Here is a 19302-nt window from a genome sequence, read left to right as displayed (position 1 = left end):
TTAAGAATTAAACTTCATTCTTATGAAAAAAATGCTCTAAATCACTATTGGTTAGAGAAATGCAAATTAAAACAACTCTGAGATACCACCTCATACCTACCAGATTGGTTAAAATGACAGAAAAGGAAAATGATAAATCTTGGAGGGGGTATGGAAAAATGGGGACATTAATGTACTGTTGGTGGCAGTTGTGAACTGATCCAACCATTCTGGAGAGCAGTTTGTCCAAAGGCTATCAAACTGTACGTACCTTTTGACCCAGTAATACCACTATTAGGTCTGTATCCCAAAGAGATCAAAAGAAATGGAAAAGGACCTATTTGTACAAAAATTTTTACAGCACCTTTTTTTGTGGTGGCAAAAAATAGAAATTGAGGGGATGTCCATCCACTGGGAAATGGCTGAACAAGTTGTGGCACGTAATTGTGATGTTGTAATATTATTGTGTTGTAAGGAATCATGATGAGTGGGATGATTTCAGAAAAACCCGGAAAGACTGCATGAATGGATGCAAAATGAAGTGAGCAGAACCAGGAGCACAGTACAGAGTACACAGTAACAACAATGTTGTATGATGATCAGCTCTTAATGACTTGGCTATTCTCAGCAATACAGTGATTCAAGACACTTCCAAGGATTTATTATGAAAAATGCTATCCACCTCCAGAGAAAGAACTGATGGAGTCTGAATGCGGATGAAGCATACTATGTTTCACTCTGTGTGTGTGTATGTGTGTAGTTTTTTTTTTTGGTCTGTTTTCTTTCACAGCATGACTAATATGGAGATATGTTTTGCATAACTGCACATGTATAACTTATATCAAATTGCTTACCATCTCAGGGAAGGGACAGGGGAAGGAGAGAATTTAGAACTCAGTTTTTATGCATTTAGAAAAAATTAAAATATTTAAAAATATCACACAGTGATTGAAATTCTATAATATTATGAATTCTCTCTCATTTCCAGTAGACTTTATAGGTAAATATACTCTCTATAAAAGAAGTCCAAATGTACAGAATTTTAAAAGTGAAGGAACAGATGTCCAATTTTTGGAGTCTCAGTGTGCTAGCTGTAGTACTTCCTTTTTAGTGGGAGGATAGGCAGTGGATACAATTTAATTTTACAATTTAAAATGGGAGATGCTTTCTAAAAGCCTGAAAAAATCTGCTAATTAAAAATTGATACATGGGACTATGCTATATAGCCAACTTGGCTACAACATGTATATGGAGTAAAACAGAAGAGTTTGGAGGGGAAAAAAATCTACTCCAAGGTTGCAATTGTGGGGCTTAGGAAGACAGTGATATCACTGACAATTACAGCCAAATTGGGAAAGAATTGAGGGAAAAGATTAATTCCTTTTTTGAAATATTTGATTTTAATAAAAACAGCCAACTGAACATATCCTAAAGGTACCTAGAGACACCAACCAGAAAACAGATGAAGTGTGGAATTTGCCATGTTTATAAGTTGTAACCAAGGCCAGGAAAGTGGATGAATTCCCTTCTAACACTGTCCCTCTTAGCCTTAGGGAATAGCTGCAGTTATCTGACATAAACAAGAAAAACCTTCAAAGGAGTGAGCAGTTAGAAAGGTAATATAGCGTCCTGGAATTAGGGAGAGGCCAAAAACCAAGAGATTCAAGAAAACCACTATCTCCAGTGATTTGGATAGAAGACAAAATTAAATATTATTTCTGTCGCCCATAACATCTGTCACAGTGTTGTGCACTTCAGTACAAGCACTCAAAAATATTTATTGAATGAATGATATCACCTAAAGAGGCTAGATAAGTAGATACAGAATTTTGGGAACACATGAGTAAGAGAAGAAATATATTAAAGTTTTAGATTTATGTGTTATAAAGCACCACCGGTTGGAGATAGCATAAAATGGCTGTTTATTATGCTTGCTTTGAGGTACTAATATCTTTCCAAAACTACAAAAAAACAGATATGAAACAAAGCAAATTACCTCAAGAAATGTTTGAATTAGATCCCTGTGGCCAGACTCCTCACTTCTAAGCCTCGTGAATGCCTCAAGTCTTTGGGAGAGATCAATATAGTAACAACTAGTCTATAGAATGACAGATACAAAACTACTTCATTTACCTTTTTCATGTTACCCCCAAGTGCAGGATAAGGAGGTTTATTGACACGGCTCCATTCTACTGGGACCCGGGTCATTTCATACAGCTGAAAGATCACGGAAGCATCAGCAAGGTCACTAGGAACAACATGAATAAAGAGGAAATGTTTATATTCAAGTTCAAAAATCATTCCACGTAAGCTTCACCCATAACCCCAAACTACTGTAACCGGGTTAACCAATGCTTAGAATATTGTAGGAATATCTCACTAACTCCATAGATGTTAGCTGCTTATTTATGGTGCTTAATGAGGGATAAGTAGAGCAGATTTCATGAACCAAAAACTCTTAAGGTACAAACAGTACTATAATGGTTCTGTGATCTTCTTAATACGAGTACACCCTCCAAAGGTTCAAAAGGCAATCCAGCCCCAACTCAAGCTGTGCAATACTTTCTCATGTCTCTCCCCCTCCCCCACCGACTAAATCTTCAACGGAAGACTGATCCAATGTCTTGGAGGTCTCCTTCTGTGTATTTAACATTTCATGGGTGACTTTAAAAGGACTTTATTGATGAGCTCAGAGAATGTTCATCAACGTGGTCAATTGTCAAATGTCTGTACTAAGAGAATGAAGCAATTGCAATTAATCCAAAATAATTATCTGGGGATATACCTTTTTCCAGGATTTACCTCTTTAATCATGTTTGCTTAGATTGATATTAATTTAAAGGATATTTATATAAATAAAAGACATTCATATTAATTAAACAATTAATTTAAAGGATTAATTTGTATCAACAAGAGTCTGCTTTGGCATGTTTGTCCATAGTCTCACATTTTGAATAGAGCTCTCAGTGAATATAGGTCTAAACTACAGGCATGACATTACATGCACATGGCATAATAGTACATATAATGTCTATACAAGTAAATTTGCATAAAAAGCAATTTCATAAGTAGGATCAGTAAATTTACATTACAACAGAACATCCATATATAGCAGCATATGTGCAAACAGAAAACCCAAAAAATTACGCATACCTAACAGGCAAATATATTTGAGGTGCACAAATAAGCAATAATTACCGCAAACATCAATGAAAATATGTGATCTGGCTGTATCTGTAACCACTTCTGCAGTTTTCACTGTAATAATCTAAATAAGTCTGGTCAAATAAACCCAAATGTCCTGAGACCAGTTGACCTAGCTGCTACCATAGCTAAAGTAGCTGACAGTATAGGCTGATCATAGGCCTTTTATAAAAGTGTAATCCTACCTCCCTGAACCTGCACTTGTGGACTGTCCAGACTGGCTAACAATGTTACAATATTCTGTGGGCATTCTTGGTGCCCTAGAAGTTTCTACAGCTGAAGTTCTAGACAGGAAAAATATTGCCTCTGGGTTCAATCTCTCCCCTCCCCCTCATTTAAACTGGCTGTTGGGTTTACAGTATACCATCTTCTTCCCTTGAAATTTCTATTTCTGAGCCATTGTCTATTTTGGTCTTTGCAAAACTACTAGGTGGTATCCTTTGCACTGAAGTAAATCTTTAGGCATTCTGTAGTCGTAATGAATTATCTTTAGAGAGGGTCTGGGACTATGTTACAAATAAAAAAGTTCCCAATCTCTCTACAACTATGTATGGAGTAGTTTTCTGCCAACAGTTGTGTCTAATGAAGATTTTTTAGTAAAACTCTATCTCCTTGATTAAGGTCTTGATGATAAAGTTGGGCATTATATCATAGACTGTTTCTGTCAGCACTCTTCTGAACTGAAGGTGCTAGATAGTAAACTTTTTTCACTTTTTCTGTAAGGTTGTGTCTATAGTTTTTCCAGCTTGAGAAGTTCCAAAACACAAGTCAATATATAGGTATGATTATCACCCGGACCTTCTAAAGTACAGTATAAACTGGTGGTATCATCCTGGTGGAATTGGCATTCATGTACCAGAAAAGCTGTATGTTGTCTCCACAGAGATTTCTATTCTGATCTTGGTGTCACCAACATGTTCAATCAAGAACCTGCAATTGTATCAGTTACACTATGCATCCCCTTGAGGGTGGAAAGATATTGTTCTAGACTTGAATCTAGCCAAAGCTAGCATCTCTTTGGAAAAGTACTTTCAAAGTCTATGTCTTGTTATGAAGGTGTGAATCCTGACCCAAAGTCCATAGATTAGAATATATTTCTCCCACAATATTTTAACAACTGTGGAAACTCTTTGGTTCATGGCTAGGTGTATCCGTGCAGATTCTAGGGAATGACTGGTAACTACCATAATGTGACTTATGGACTTATTCTTTCCTTCCAAAGAAAGAAAGTCAATTCAGCTCTGCCAATAAGTCAATCAGTAAGCATTTAGCAAGCCCATGCTGTATGTCAGGCACTCTGATAAGTGCTGAATATACAAAGAAAGACACTCCCTTTAAGTGAGGACCTCACAATCTAATGGGGGAGACCACATGGAAACAGCAAGGGAAGCCAGGAGGTAGAGATGAGGAGGGAGAACATTCCAGACATGGGAAACACCCAGTGAAAATGCCTGTGGCTGAGAGATGAAGTGTCTTGTTTGAGGAAGGCAAAGAAGCAGTGTCATTGGATCAAAGAGTAAAAGGAGGAAGTGGGGTGTAAGACTAGAAAGAGAGGGGATCTAGGTTATGAATGGTTTTCAACACCAAACCAAGGATTTTACATTTTCTCCTGGCAGCAAACTGAAGCCATCAGAGGTGAATGAGTAAGTAGGTGACTTGGTCAGACCTGTGCTTTAGAAAATCACTTTGGTAGCTGAATGGGCTGGACTGGGAAAAGACTTGTGACAGGCAGACCAAACTCCAGGCTAATGAAATAGTCCTAGGGTAGTAATTAGGCCCTGCACCAGGGTAGGGGCAGTGTCAGAGGAGAGAAGGGGGCATACTTGGGAGATGTCACAGAGGTGAAATAGATGGACCTTGGCAACATCTGGCATTGGGCGGGGGGAGAGTGAGAGAGAGAGAGAGAGGAGCTGACGATGACTCTTAGGTTTTGAGTCTGGGGGTGGAATGAAATCACTTCTTCTGGTAAAGAGGTTTTGCCTTTGGTAAGGAGAAGGGCCACCTCTTCATGTGAGACAGAGCCGAAGGAGGAGATGGTGGCAGACGACAGTTGGCAGAAATTTTTTTTTACACACAAGCACAGGCTTCACACTTCTTAGTGAGGTCTGTAACCATCTTGGACCACTGACGTCTGTTCTTTATTAGTTCTAGGGTCCTTTCTTAATCCATATATCCAAAGTTATAAGACTTTCAAGGGTTTGTTGAGCTACTATATGACTAATGCACTTAGCAGAGACTCTGCAAAACTGTCATTTATCAATCAAAAGCTTCAGTCCATTTTTCCTCTAGTTGATTCAACACTTTCATCATTCTTTCCCTATGTTCTTCTAGGATCTTGTCAAAGACGATGTTATCAAGTATACCAACTCTTTGGGAAAGGTCATGTCTCCAGCTGCTCTTTCCATCAATTGTTGGAAACTGACAGATGCCCAAGAGATAGCTTGAAGTATACATTCAAATGGGCAAGATCTAGCTGGACAAATGATAGCCATCTCCTTGTCTTCCTCTGTGAGAGGAATCTGGTAGTAGCCGCTGCATAAGTCCACCTCGGAGAACCATTAGGTATCTGAAAGACAATCTATACAAACTCATATCTTTCAGTTCTTTTGTTGAGCTATTAGATGTGACATGAATTGATCATCAATTTATGAAATTGTGAAATGGGGGCAGGTACTCTTTTGAGTACTTGTCAGGAAAGACCCCAACTGGCAGTGAGAAATGGGGCAGAAATCACACTTTAAGAACAAAGGGCATGGAGGCAAAAACACATGAAGGCAGAGACAAGAGGCAAAAGGGGTACAGAAGGAGCCAGTGTGGGATGGGGGAATGGGATGATGAAAGGAGGCAGGAACCATGAGGGAGAGGATGGGGAGGATGAGTCACTTACATAACTCTAGACTAGAGTTGGGAGCATTTGCACAAGAAGGACCCTTAGGAGAGGGAAGAGTGCTGGCAGGGAGGCAAAGGGCAGGAGTTTGAAGGTCTTTTTTTAATAGGCCTTTTGGGGAAACAGATTAACTCTTATCTATGCCACCTTGGGATTAGTTCATTAACATATCCAGATCATCTCAAAGTTACTGGTAAAACTGCCAAATTAACATGTTTACATGATCCTAAAGTTCTCAGCACCTTTTGGATATTCTTCTGGTCTGGAATTATGAAGATCTGGAATTTGTCTGGAATTTACATCTTATAGGACCAGAACCCTGACAGTAGCACTTAGACAAATTCTTCTGATTCAGAACATATTGTCAGGATGTGAATTTTGGTTACCATATGAAACAATTTGTAAATTATTCTTTGATCTTTGGGATGGTTTGTACGTGACTTCCAGGTTCCCCTTTGCAATCTTCTTTCCTGCTATTACCCCTTTATACCAACTACTTATAAACTTACCTACTCTACTGACAAGAGGACAAGAGACGGCAAGGGGGGACCAGAACAAGATATAATTTTAACACACAATACATAGCACCTGCTGTTCTTTGACACCACTGACCAGTAGGTACTTTAGATAATTTCTAAGGTCAACCATCATAGATAAAGGAATCTTCCTAGATCTTCCCCAGATTGACTGGGAATTAGATTTTATCCTGTGGGTTCATTCCTGGGCACATCCCACTCATATAATGAGAACATACTTGTCCTTTGCTGAAATTTTTGACTCAATCCATTCTTTCAGGAGTGTAGAATCAACAATGTCAACTGCCTCAGGTTCTGCTTCCAAGGTGCCCTCATGATGTTTATGGTTACCCTTTGCCTCCATTTTCCTGTAGAGCTCCACACAGGTTGCATGGATAGTTAAAATATGCAAAGACTGGGTCCAACTCTGCTGTTTTCAGTATCTTGCTAGCATCCTGAACAGATTGAAATTGGCTCCAATCAGAACTGACATAGAGAAGATGCTCTAAGAGTCCAACCATAGCAAGGTGTCTTCTTTGCCACTGACAGCAATAACATCATTAGCAAATTCCAATCTCACTCTGATTTAGCTCAATATGGCCAGTATTTGTCACTTAGTCTTCTTCCAAATTGTTCCAAAGTTACAATGATATTTTTAAATACTTCTTATGAATGATTGAAAAACAATCATCATTTGTCCATTGTTGTCTACTTGCTACACAAGACAGCAGGGCTTTCCACATCTTTACCTTTCACTACTCTGCACATTCTCCATTCAAGTGTCTTATCAAAATGGTCTTCCTAAAGAACAAGTCACACCTCTCATTCAGTATGCTCCAGCAGTTCCCTATAACTACCTCTAGGGTCAAATATAAAATCCTTTCATAACTTAGCCCCCTTCCTACTTTTCTGATCCTTACATAATACTCTCCCCCCTCCACATATATTCTACAATTCATTGACTCATTACTGTTCCTCACACAAGACATTTCATCTCCTGACTCGGTTTACTTTTTATTGTCTGTGGAATTTTCTCCCTTCTCACCTCTGTCTTCTGAATTAAATCTCCCCTAAAATCCCATCTTCTTCAGAAGTCTCTCCCAGGCTCCCTCGGAGATTTCATTCAATTTATCTTATATATATATCTTGTTGGTACGTAGTTGTTTGCAGGCTGTTTCCCCCAATAGAATGGGAGCTCCTTGAAGGCAGGGATTATTTTCTCCTTTCTTTGCATTTCCAGCACAGCGCAGAGTTTGGCACATAGCACTGTTAAATAATGCTTGTTGACATCACCATCACTGCTTTTGGAATCTTGTGAATCCAAGTGAAATAGACCCATATTCAGTTAATGAAGACAAATTCCCTTTTGGGGGGACCAGGGTTTGTCCTTTTCCAAGCATTGTCTTCCCTCCACAGAGATGGTCATGTTGTACCAAAGCTGCATTCCCTTCACATGTGGATCCAACTTGTATATGCCCATCTTCTCAGCAGTTTATCTGCCTTGCCCGTCCTCCTTCTGTGCTTAGGTTCTGGGCTTTCAAGAACCACTCTCTTACAATTGCTTCAATAACCCTAGATAATTTAGTGCAGCTAATCCTTTCAGGAAGCAATAATTGTGCCTGAGAATTAAGATTTCCATTACTGCTTACAAAAGGTTTTGAGCCAGTTGATTATTGATGAATTCAGGTAAGTAAGTCCTGATTCTTTCAAGGTTAACACTGATAAGGTCAAATTAAATATCTATATTTTTAAAAAGACAAGTTGGTAGAATCTATATTAAAAGAAACCAGAGGATTTTTTTAATCCACCCATCTCTGGGAGGAGACATTGAAGAAAGTCCTTCACAGATACAAAGGGAAGAATTTAAAACAATGCTTTTGAGTTCTGTCAATATGAATGCCTTATTGTAATTTTCAGTACAAATTATGAAATAGCTCATTTAAGTTGTCTGGGTAAAAAACTAACATTATGCTCAGAAGCATTATGATTTGGCATTTCAGAAGATCCCTGATTTCATTGGTGTGCTCCATCCCTTCACTGGTGAAGATGACGATGTTCACACCTTAGTCAGTGGTTTCATGATTTGTCCTGTCCAAAAATCTTCACCACCAGGCAGTTACTCTTGGCAATAAACCTCTCTGAACTTAACCAGAATGACCCTCAGATGACAGGCACAAAGCCTGTCTCCAGACATCACATATATGAGTGTGTGCATATGTATATAATACATATATAATACATATATGTACGTGCATATTTTTAACTTTCCAGAGACCCAAGGGAGGAGTTTCATGTTAGAAAAAAGTCAACAGGTGTTACAATATAAATACAGTATACGTGGAAGTGTGGGAATGGTTTTGGGGGAAAATATCTCTTTCCCCCCCAAAATCCCTATTGTAACACTGTAACTTGGCAGATTTTGTAATACTGATAAGCATTTATAAAATATAAGTACATTCTTTTAACTAGTAAAATTGAAAGTCAAAATCAATTGGTTATTTCTAGGCAAGCAACTCAAATAAACAGAGATTACTTTTACTAAAATGCTTATTTATGTAAGCACTTGAAATCACACTTTAAGCAGCTAGTTCTTTGATTTCATTTTAATTTCCCTTTTAATCCCTTGCATCGCTAGGCATCCCTCATTCCTTGATTCCACGTGCTGGCAAAATTCGTGTTTTTGAAAAACTATTTAAAGATTCAGGATTAGTCCTTAAAGTGTTTATCTTTAACAATGAAAATGGAAAGCAATAAAATTATTTACCTATACAAGTGATTAATATATGGAGAGACACCCAAAGAGTTCATCCAGTTCCGGAACGTCCTCTCTTCTTTGCTTTCTCCTGTAGCAGACATGAGTTCATATTAATGATTTGGGGGGAGGGGAGGAAGAGGCAAGAAAGACATACTATTCTCACACTTAAGCCAATTATAAGTGATTAGTTGTGGCCCCTATGCTGTATTTCCTTTAGAAAACAATTCCCATTTTGCAAATGGCAATCATTGCTGCGGAAGTCTTTATTTGCTTACAGCATTGCTGAGTAGAAAGTGGATTCCTTTGAGGCTACACTATGTACAAGAGTTGATATTTTTAGACCTGTAGTTGGAATTCAGTTTCAGGGTAGGATTCTAAATATTAACAAGACTTTTTTCATATTAAGTAGAAACAGAGAAGCTGTCATTTGCCAAAGGAAATATTTTTAAAAATCAGTTTTTCAAAAGTGGCCTCTAAATGTGTGTTCTTTAGTTTTACATGGAGAAATTAAACTTATACCTTGTCTATGGCAAAAAAGGGGAAGAGGAAAGAGAATGAGAGCTAAGAACAATGCAAAATACAGTAAAAATCCTTAAACTGGGTATTAAGAGACATAACTGATATTGTGATATTTACAGGTCACCTGTGTTCCACTGGTATCAGAGCTACAACCTTCCCAAATGCTGCTTAATCATCACCTGTAGCTAAGATTTACTTTCTACCATATTAAACCTAGAACACTGGAGAAACAGCCCTAAGTACCACTATGTGGCCTGTGGCTACCATCACCTCCTTCAGGATTCCCACCATGGCAATATTGGTTATCAATCTAAGGAAGGTAGCTCATAATATCTTAGAAGTATGAAGGAATAATTAAATCTCTTAAGAAATACAGTGATCCCTCTTTCTATGCTTTCCAGATTGTAACCAGACCCATATGCTTTACTTTAATTTCACTCAAATTGACTCTAGATTTATTTCTTGGCAAGAGAATTTTATCTTATCATCCTAGTTTGAGTCACGGAGTGCTGGAATATCCTAGAATATCATTAATGTCTTGGGTCAAATGGGCAAAAAGGAAGGAATTTGTATCTTTTGGTACTCATAACCCATAGGCTAGCCCAGCTGTACACTCTGTAAGACTTCAAACAACTATGATTCTCTCAAGACTCTCAGGGGCACAAGTCTATAAAAACTGGGTCAGTTTTTCATTTCTTTTCATCACAGAAGCCCCTGAGGCACTTTCAGACAAAATTCCCTCACCTCAGGACCAAAAGGACCAATTAGTCCAACTCACACATGACTAAGCGTTTCCTCTCTTTATATCCCCAATCGGTGGTTATCCAGCCTTAGTCTGAAGACCGTAATTAAAGGAGATTTCTCTACCCAAAAAGGCAATCTATGCTATTTCCCAATAGCTCTAACTGTTAGGAAATTTCTCTTTACATTAAACCTAAACCTGCCTCTTTTCAGATTCTACCCATTGCTTCTTGTTCAGTCTTTTGGGGCCAACAGGGTAAATGTAATTTCTCTTCCACAGGGCAGCCCTTGAAATACTTAATGACAGCTAACGTATGTCCTCTGAGTCTTCTTTTCTCCAGCCTAAACAAAACTAGCTCTTTCAAACCAATCCTTATTGACATACTTTCAAGGATCTAACCCTTCACCATACTGATGACCGTCCCTTGGTTGCTTTTCGATTTATCAATGTACTTCCTAAAAAGTGGTACCCAAATGGAACATAATACTCCACGCTTGGGATCTCCAGGGTAAAATACAATGGTATCATAACTTCCTTTATTCTGATATTCTGTTTCTCCTAATGGAGCCTAAAATAAGATGAAGGGTTTTGGTTGCTACATTACATTGTTGATGTATATTGAGTGTGGTTTTTTACTAAAATCCATGGTTTTTTTTTTCTGAAATGAAATATCTAGTCATCTCTACTCATTTGTGAAATTGATATTTTGAATCCAAATTTAAACTTCACGTAATCCTTATTAAATCATATTCAGCTCAAAGTTCTTGCCTAGTTTGGATCTGTTCTATTTATCCTTTCCGGTTCTGTATCATCTGCAAATCCTAAGTGACTTTACTCAAGTTGTTGATAAAAATACTGAATGGCACCTGGTCAAATACTAATCCCTGTGACACTCCACTATAGACCTTTCTCCAAATTGACTTTGAGTCAATTGAGTATTCTAGGTACTGGGTAGTTCTCTAGGCAGATCTAAAATGAAATGCCAAGAGGGATGACTAGAACCATATTGGTTCTGAGAGTCAGGGTAGGGATGAGAAAAGGGAAGGGGAGGTCTGGAGCCTAGCAGCCTTGATTACCATTTCTGTTACTAAGAGGGGAAAGGCAAATAGTACAATGGATTTTCATATGGTTTTCTATGTTAATCATTGTATTCTTCTTCAGGTTATTTTGCTTTTATTTCTACTAAATTACACATGGCATCTATTAGAAGATTATTCTTTTTTAATCACCTCTCTGCTTTTCAATAGACATTTATAAAACATTAGATTTTAAAAAGTTGAAATGCCTAAAATTCATACTTTCATTTTTCCTAGTGACTATTTAACGATCTAATTAAAGACCTGGTCTTCAAAATGATAGTCTTCAACAAATATAAATACTGAAATTAAGGTTCAGAGTGTGTGGCTTGGATTGCCCTTTCCAACCCCAAAATAACAGAATTAGAATCAGTAAATATAGCTGGAAGGGGCCTTCGAGATCATCTAATCTAACCCTTTGACTTCATCAGTGAGGAAATTAAGTGAGCCCAAGGTCACATTTATATTAAAGTGTGGAGCCAAGATTCAAACTCAGGTCAAACATCCAAGTTCTGGTCCAATTTCTTGGACTTAAAAAACTATTTAGGAAGCAACTCTGAAGGTCAAAATATAAATTACACATTTTCATAATGACATGGTTGCATTTTGTTTTAAAATAATAATTAAATTCTACCAAGCAGTCATGATATCATAAACAGTGGAAAATGAAATATTTTATTTGTTCTCAGGTTATTCTGACACTTTCATCAGTTTCAGATTTCTTACTGATTTTTAAATCTGAGTGTTAGCAACAGCAGCATCAATTTAAAAATAAATGTTATCTAGAAAGCAAATAATTTTCATAACAGCATTTATTTATCACACTCTTAGTTTTATCTGTAAATAAATTCTCAAAACCTGAGACATCATGAAATGTGTGAGAGTGAATGCTAGGCAAAGTAAAAGCATGTGCATTCTGGACTGCGAAGTATTTTCCAGATTGGAAGTAGAAGTAAAGGACACTGCAGAAATTTTAGTGGTAGAATGCAAAAAATTCTTTTAATTTGTCTATCCCCTTTGATGGAACTCCTAGAATACTAAATAGGTTCATTACATTCTTATAGAGCCACAAAATAATGGAATATTATGGACATTCATTCAGAGAAAATGAATGACAGTATTCATGTGTACAATAGAAAGAAATTCTTCAATAATTCTATTATTTACAATAAAGTTTCTCTCTGAACTTGGCCAATATATGATCTCGCTTTGTTTAATAAGAAGGATCTAGGGCTTCATTGTACTTTGAAAGATTTCTTTGGATTTTATTAAGATATGCTCCACTAAGATAATTGCCAGATTATTGGGGGGTGATTATGTCTGAATTTGTGGGGAAGATGCTGTTACCTGAACTCTACTTATTATGTGTCAATGATAATATAGCAACATTTCTGTTTTGATAATTAGTGCATAAAAATATAAATATGCAGAAAAAGTTACCTAAGGTTCCTGCCTGCTCTAGACCCATGGTCCTAAATATAATGATTGTAGAGTCAAAAGATTATTTTTAAAGGAGTATATCAGGAGTTATGTTCTGAGGCAATTGATAAATACTTCCAGCAGTATCATCTTAAAATTGTACATGGTAAATGCTAAAGGAAATATTCAGCAATACCATTCACACTGAAAAAAATCTACCAAAAGCATGCTGAATACTATAGCAAAGGAATCCAAACAAGACAAGAGGAGGTGAGAGCCAGCAAGTTCAAGAATGCACCTCTAACTAGCAAGAATCCAGGGGCTAAAAATAGCAGACCATTTTTAATATGCCATTCTAAACAAGTGTCTTTTATTGTAAAACACAGGAATCGTGAGATTTGCCAGACTTGTGAAAACCTAGCCTTTCTTAAAAAATTTTTTCCCAATACTTCAGTTTAAGTTTCCATTTTTTTACAGAAACATTACTGCCATTTACATATGCATAATGAGGAAACATATTCTTTAAATTTGAAGGTATTTAAATACAAAAGAAATTACTATGGCTGTCAATTGGCACAGCAGGCATAGTGATAGAAATGAAAATTATTTATTTATGATATTATCATAATGGTGGAAGTCATAAAAGATCATAGAAGAGGACATATGTTCCTGACTTATGTCCTCATTATCAAAAACAAGGGAGGAGGATATGTGAAAGGGAAAAGTCTAGGAACTTTAGTTCCCACTTTCCAGGGGTGGAAGAGACTGCCATTCTTTGATGCAAAATGAAAAGGAGGATTATCATTAATAGTGGTGACTTTTTCCATTGTAGCTGTCATATTTTTTTTATCTTTTAGATTCTTGGACTAATATGAATAGATGTACAAGGTGTGAGGAAATAGGAGGGTAAAAAGGACAGGAAAAATAGAGAGAATTTTTGTCTATGTTGACTTTTATATTACATGTTGCAAAACAGGGTACTGGCCTTTTTATATGCTGTGTATAGTAAGATCCTTCAATAAGTAAGGGATAATTAAATATTACAAAATACAGTTATGTTGAAGGATCAAAGTGGACCCTTTCAAAAATAAGAAGCAGGAGAAGTGTGTACACATGTGGAATGGAGGGAAAAAAGACTTTAAAAGCCAAGTGTGAAGTTAAATTGTCAAAATAAGTATGTTTTAAACTGTAATAGCCTACTATTCTAAAAAAGAAAATCAGATGGTTAGTTTATATTATCAAAGATTCGCTTCAGGGACATAATTTAAACTACACTTTTGCTTCTCCATAGTAAGTCATTCTTTCGGCATATTAAGACAGGGATAACACAGCATAAACAACGCAAAGAAGAAACACCAACCCAGAAGAAAATAATAAATGGTAATAATAGAAAAATTCAGAATAAATAAGTTTATGGATAGAAAAGTACTAAATACAGTACCTACATTAGGAGGGGTCAAATCTGCATTTCATGAAGCAAAACAGGAAAGTTATAAATTATGAGATAGATAATGACAGCTTATATATGGTAAGACAATAAAGTGTTTCATTTTACCCCCCCACTTAGTTAAGGTCACGGCAAAGAGAACTAATCTGAAGAAAAATGGAATTGCTATTTAGCTTTGAAACAGAAAAAATATTCCATTAATGTCTTCTAAATGAAAATGTATTATCTATATTAGCATGATTATATATTATTATTTAATAGATTTTTTTTTTTAACACATAGGAGTTTTCACCATGTAATAACAGCTGGGAAAATTCCAGGGTTTTTTTTTACCCTAGTGTTTTCTTTTATCCAACACTTGCTGAATTCAAATCCATTGACATACGCATAGGCATAAACACATGTGACCACACACACAAATACATACACGTACACACACACACACACACACACACACACACACACAAAATGGTTTCTTGGATTATGCTCTCACTCTCGCTATCTTTGACTGTTAGAGTGAGCCAGCAAGCACAGTGTTCAGTAAAGAGCAAGACAAGTTAAGACTGAAAGAACTCACCTTCTAACAAATTGATATCAATGTCATTATTCTCAGGCTTATGCAGACACGGATACATGTTAAACAGATTTGCTACAAAAGCTAAATTAAGTTTAGGATTTCCAGAAACCACATCCGCAGGAGCAACAAATTGCCTACAGCCCAGTTTGTCAGCTTGTTGAAGCATCAGGTCAGCTCTCTTCAGATCATTTTTCTCCTGTGAAGGAATGAATGAAACAAGCATTTATTGCGCATTTTCTATATGCTTACATATGAATGATGCTAAGTATCAATACCACCAGCATGATTTTTTAACTAATATCTTGGAAACAAATAGGTTTCATGTAAGAGACTCTTTATCTAACACTATTCTCTAAAGCTACACATTGAAACACAAAAACACTCAAGAGCTAATTCCAAAATTTTTATTAGCTTATTCATACCATATGTAAACATTGCTCTGGAAATATATCTGATGACAGCTTGACTTAACAAGAAGATAGACTCTCCAGGAATTTCTAATAAGTCTTTGAGTTTGATTATTCTAAGTCTGTAATAATCAGGGATCAAGTGTGAGTTATTTAATCTACTATATTAGAACAACAATAATACCTTACATTTGTGTAGCATCTTACAAAGTGTTTCAATTTTTATCATGTCTTTTGATTCTCATAACAACCCAGAGTTTTAGGCAAAGCAAATAATTTTCTCATGTTGCAGATGAGGAAATAGGGTCAGAGAGGTTAAATGTGTATGGTAGCATTCCTAATGAACACACACAACCAGACCTAGATCTCAGATCTTCTGACTCCTGGTCCAACGTTCACTCCAATGAACCATGTTGACAATAACAAAAGAATTGTCAGATACTTATTGCCTACACAAGAGGCATCTATAGATGGACTGGCTCATTCAACCCTGTCTAGATTTAGTTCAAATTATAGAACTTGTCCTAAAAGAATGAAAAATTGATTAAAATAGTGATGTTGTAAGAAATTTGTGAAAATGAGGTTAGAATCAGAATTAAATTATTTATTATGCTTAACTAATTTCAGGAAATAAAGTCTTAAGTTTCCATACATTATCTCCAATGAGATAATGTATATTAAAGAAACCGTAAAATACAGTATAAATGTCAGATAGTTTTTTTAATTAATTTTACTTATTCATCATTGTTCACTCAGAAATTAATTCCTTCCTCTCTTGTCTACAAACCAACCTATTACATTAAAAGTATCACCATGTTTTCATATAGAAAGGTGATACCACTCACTCCATGCATAGAGAACAATCTACCTTGGATTTTTCTCCAAAGAATAGCCATTCACTAAATAACTCTATTTGCCTTAATCATACTCCCTAATCCCTTACCCCTTAGTGATCTTTCCTCTAAGCTTTCCTGTTTCAATAAAAAGCATTGTTTTGGATGGGAACAGAAAATATAGACTACATGAAGGGACTGCATCAGGACTAATTAAACACAATAGCAAAGTGCCAAGAATTTCAACATTATAATTTCCAAATTGCTTTGTGTACATTTACTATCCTATGTCCTCAAATTTTTCATTATAATTATTCAAGATAAATCAATATAAGTAATAAAGTAATTAGCACTAGCTTCCTTTAAACCTAATTAAAATCTCACCTTCTGCAAAAAGTCTGTCTCCCCCTTACCCCCACCTTAATCTTAATGCCTTTCCAATGAAGAAACAAAACTGTTAGTCTTTGCAGATGATGTGATGGTATACTTAGACTACCCTAGAGAATCAACTCAAAACCGGTTGAAACAATGAACAACTTCAAAAAAGTTGTAGCATATAAAATAAACCCACATAAATAATCAGCATTTCTACATATTACCAACAAAGTCCAGAAGGAAGAGATAGAGAAATTCCACTTAAAATAACTGCAGACAATATAAAATACTTGGGAATCTACCTGCCAAGACAAACCCAAGGTATATATGAACATTATTACAAAACACTTTTTACACAAATATAGAGAACTACTGATTGCTCATGGGTAAACTGAGCCAATATAATAAAAACTGCAATTCTACCTGTTAATTTACTTATTCAGTGCCATGTCAATCAAATTACCAAAGAATTATTTTATAAAACTAGAAAGAATAATAATATTCATCTGGCAGAGTAATAGGGCAAGAATATCAAAGAAATCAATTTAAAAAAAAAACCATGAAGGAAGGTGGTTCAACAGTGCCAGATTTCAAACAAAATTAAAAATCAGTAATTATCAAAACAATCTGGTCTTGGCTAAGAAATATAATGGTAGATCAATGGAATAAATTAGTTACACAATACACAGCAGTAAATGACCACAGTTAATGGTGTTTGGTAAATCCAAAGATCCAAGGTGATGGGGTAAGATCAGCATTTGACAAAAATTTCCAGGAAAGCTGGAAAACAGTTTGGCAGAAATTAAGCATTGACCAATATCTCATAATATATGCCAAATAAGTTCAAAACAGATAAATGATTTAGACACAAGGGTGATATTATAGGTAAATTAAGGGAGGATGGGAAAATGTACCTGTCAGATCTATGCATAAGGGAAGAATGTATGACCAAATAGTAGTGCATTTGATAATGCATTTTCTTTGTTTTAGTATAATCAGGTGCCTCTGATTGAATAATGTGATTAAAGAAGATCTTCCCCACCCATTAACAGGCCTGGGAAGATTTGTAGGAAGATCCATAACTTTTGTTAATGAGGCACTGGTTCTCAAAGGTTGTGATGCCCTCTGGCTCTAAAAAAAAGTTTAAAAAGACTCTGGGATTTAGTTTTTGGTAGAAGTTTTGTGTGCCAGATGAGACTCTGGGAAGCCACTAAGGAACCCCCTGGCTTTGAAAATCCAGATGTTGGTGCTTCCCTCTCTGGTAACTATGTATGTATGTATGTTACATAGTTGGATCTGTCTGTTGACCTATGATGTATGTGTTGCTTATGTCAGACAGTTGGAAGCATATCTGCTGATTTTGATTTCTCTGTATTTTCTCTGAAGTTCAGTGTGCTGACTTTTTTCCCCTGAACTAAATGAATGATGCATGTGCTTGATTAAAGTGATTGCTGACCTGTCAAAAGTTGCCTTTCCTTTTAGAAAAGCAGACCTAAGAACCTGTGATAGCAGGCCTTCTTGTGTATTTTGGGGTGTTAGCTTTTACAAAGAGGTAGAGAAGATCACAGGAAGTAAAATGGATAATTTTTATTACATGAAACTAAAAAGGTTTTGCACAAACAAAACTAATGCAGGAAAAGTTAGAAAGAAAGCAAGAAACTGGAAAAAATGCATCAAGTTTTTCTGATAAAGACCTCCTTGCTCAAATATATAGGGAACTGAGCCAAATTTATAAAAATAAGAGCCACTTTCCAGTTGATAAGGTCAAAGGATACAAACAGGCAGTTTCAGAAAGTAAGTCAAAGTCATCAATAGCTAGATGAAAAAATGCTCTAAATAACTATTGATTAGAGAAATTAAAACACTCCAAGCTACCACCTCATGCCTATCAGATTGACTAACATGAGAAAAAAGGAAGATGACAAATGTTGGAGAGGATATGGAAAAATTGGAACACTAATGTACTCTTGATGGAGTTGTGAACTGAAATAACCATTCTGGAGAACAATATTGAAGTATGCCCAAGCTACTATACGACTGTGCATACCCTTTGCCCAACAACCCACTACTAGGTCTGTGTCCCAAAAAGATCAAAGAAAAGAGAAAAGCACCTATTTGTATAAAAATATTTATAGTGTATCTTTTTGTGGTGCCAAAAAAATCAGAAATCAAAGGGATGCCTAGCAGTTAGGGAATGGCTGAACAAGTTGTGTTATATAACTGTGATGGAATATTCTTCTGCTATAAGAAATAATGAGCAGGATGGTTTCAGAAGAACCTAGGAAGACTTAATGAACTGATGCAAAGTGATGTGAACAGAACCAGGACAACACTGTACAAAGTAGCAGCAACACTGTAACAGTGTGTAACTATGAAAGATTTAGCTGCTCTTATCAAGACCATGATCCAAGACAATTCCAAAGGACTAATGGTGAAAAATGTTAGCCACTTTCAGAGAGAACTGATGAACTCTGAATGCAGATTGAAGCATACTTTTTTAACTTTATTTTTCTTGTTTTATTTCTTGTCTGTGTTTTCTTTTGGAACATGGCTAATATGGAAATGTG

At 36.2% G+C, this 19302-nt stretch overlaps 1 protein-coding gene across 5 annotated transcripts in view; it reads right to left on the bottom strand.

Moving 5' to 3' along the window:
* PLS1 (plastin 1) overlaps positions 1-19302 on the bottom strand; it is a 166232-nt gene that overhangs the window by 9031 nt on the left and 137899 nt on the right. For all 5 annotated transcript variants that reach the window (XM_072618206.1, XM_072618207.1, XM_072618204.1 and 2 more), the window contains exons 10-12: positions 15121-15316; positions 9350-9428; positions 2113-2227 (exon numbers count right to left, since the gene is read on the bottom strand). In XM_072618206.1, the coding sequence (XP_072474307.1) occupies positions 2113-2227; positions 9350-9428; positions 15121-15316 (390 nt within the window). The remainder of the gene's footprint in view (positions 1-2112; positions 2228-9349; positions 9429-15120; positions 15317-19302) is intronic.

The sequence above is a fragment of the Notamacropus eugenii genome, chromosome 6, assembly GCF_028372415.1.
Source record: "Notamacropus eugenii isolate mMacEug1 chromosome 6, mMacEug1.pri_v2, whole genome shotgun sequence".
Lineage (NCBI taxonomy): Eukaryota > Metazoa > Chordata > Mammalia > Diprotodontia > Macropodidae > Notamacropus > Notamacropus eugenii.
The sequence above is the reverse complement of the archived record's forward strand: the minus strand, read 5'-3'. Positions and strand labels throughout refer to the sequence as shown.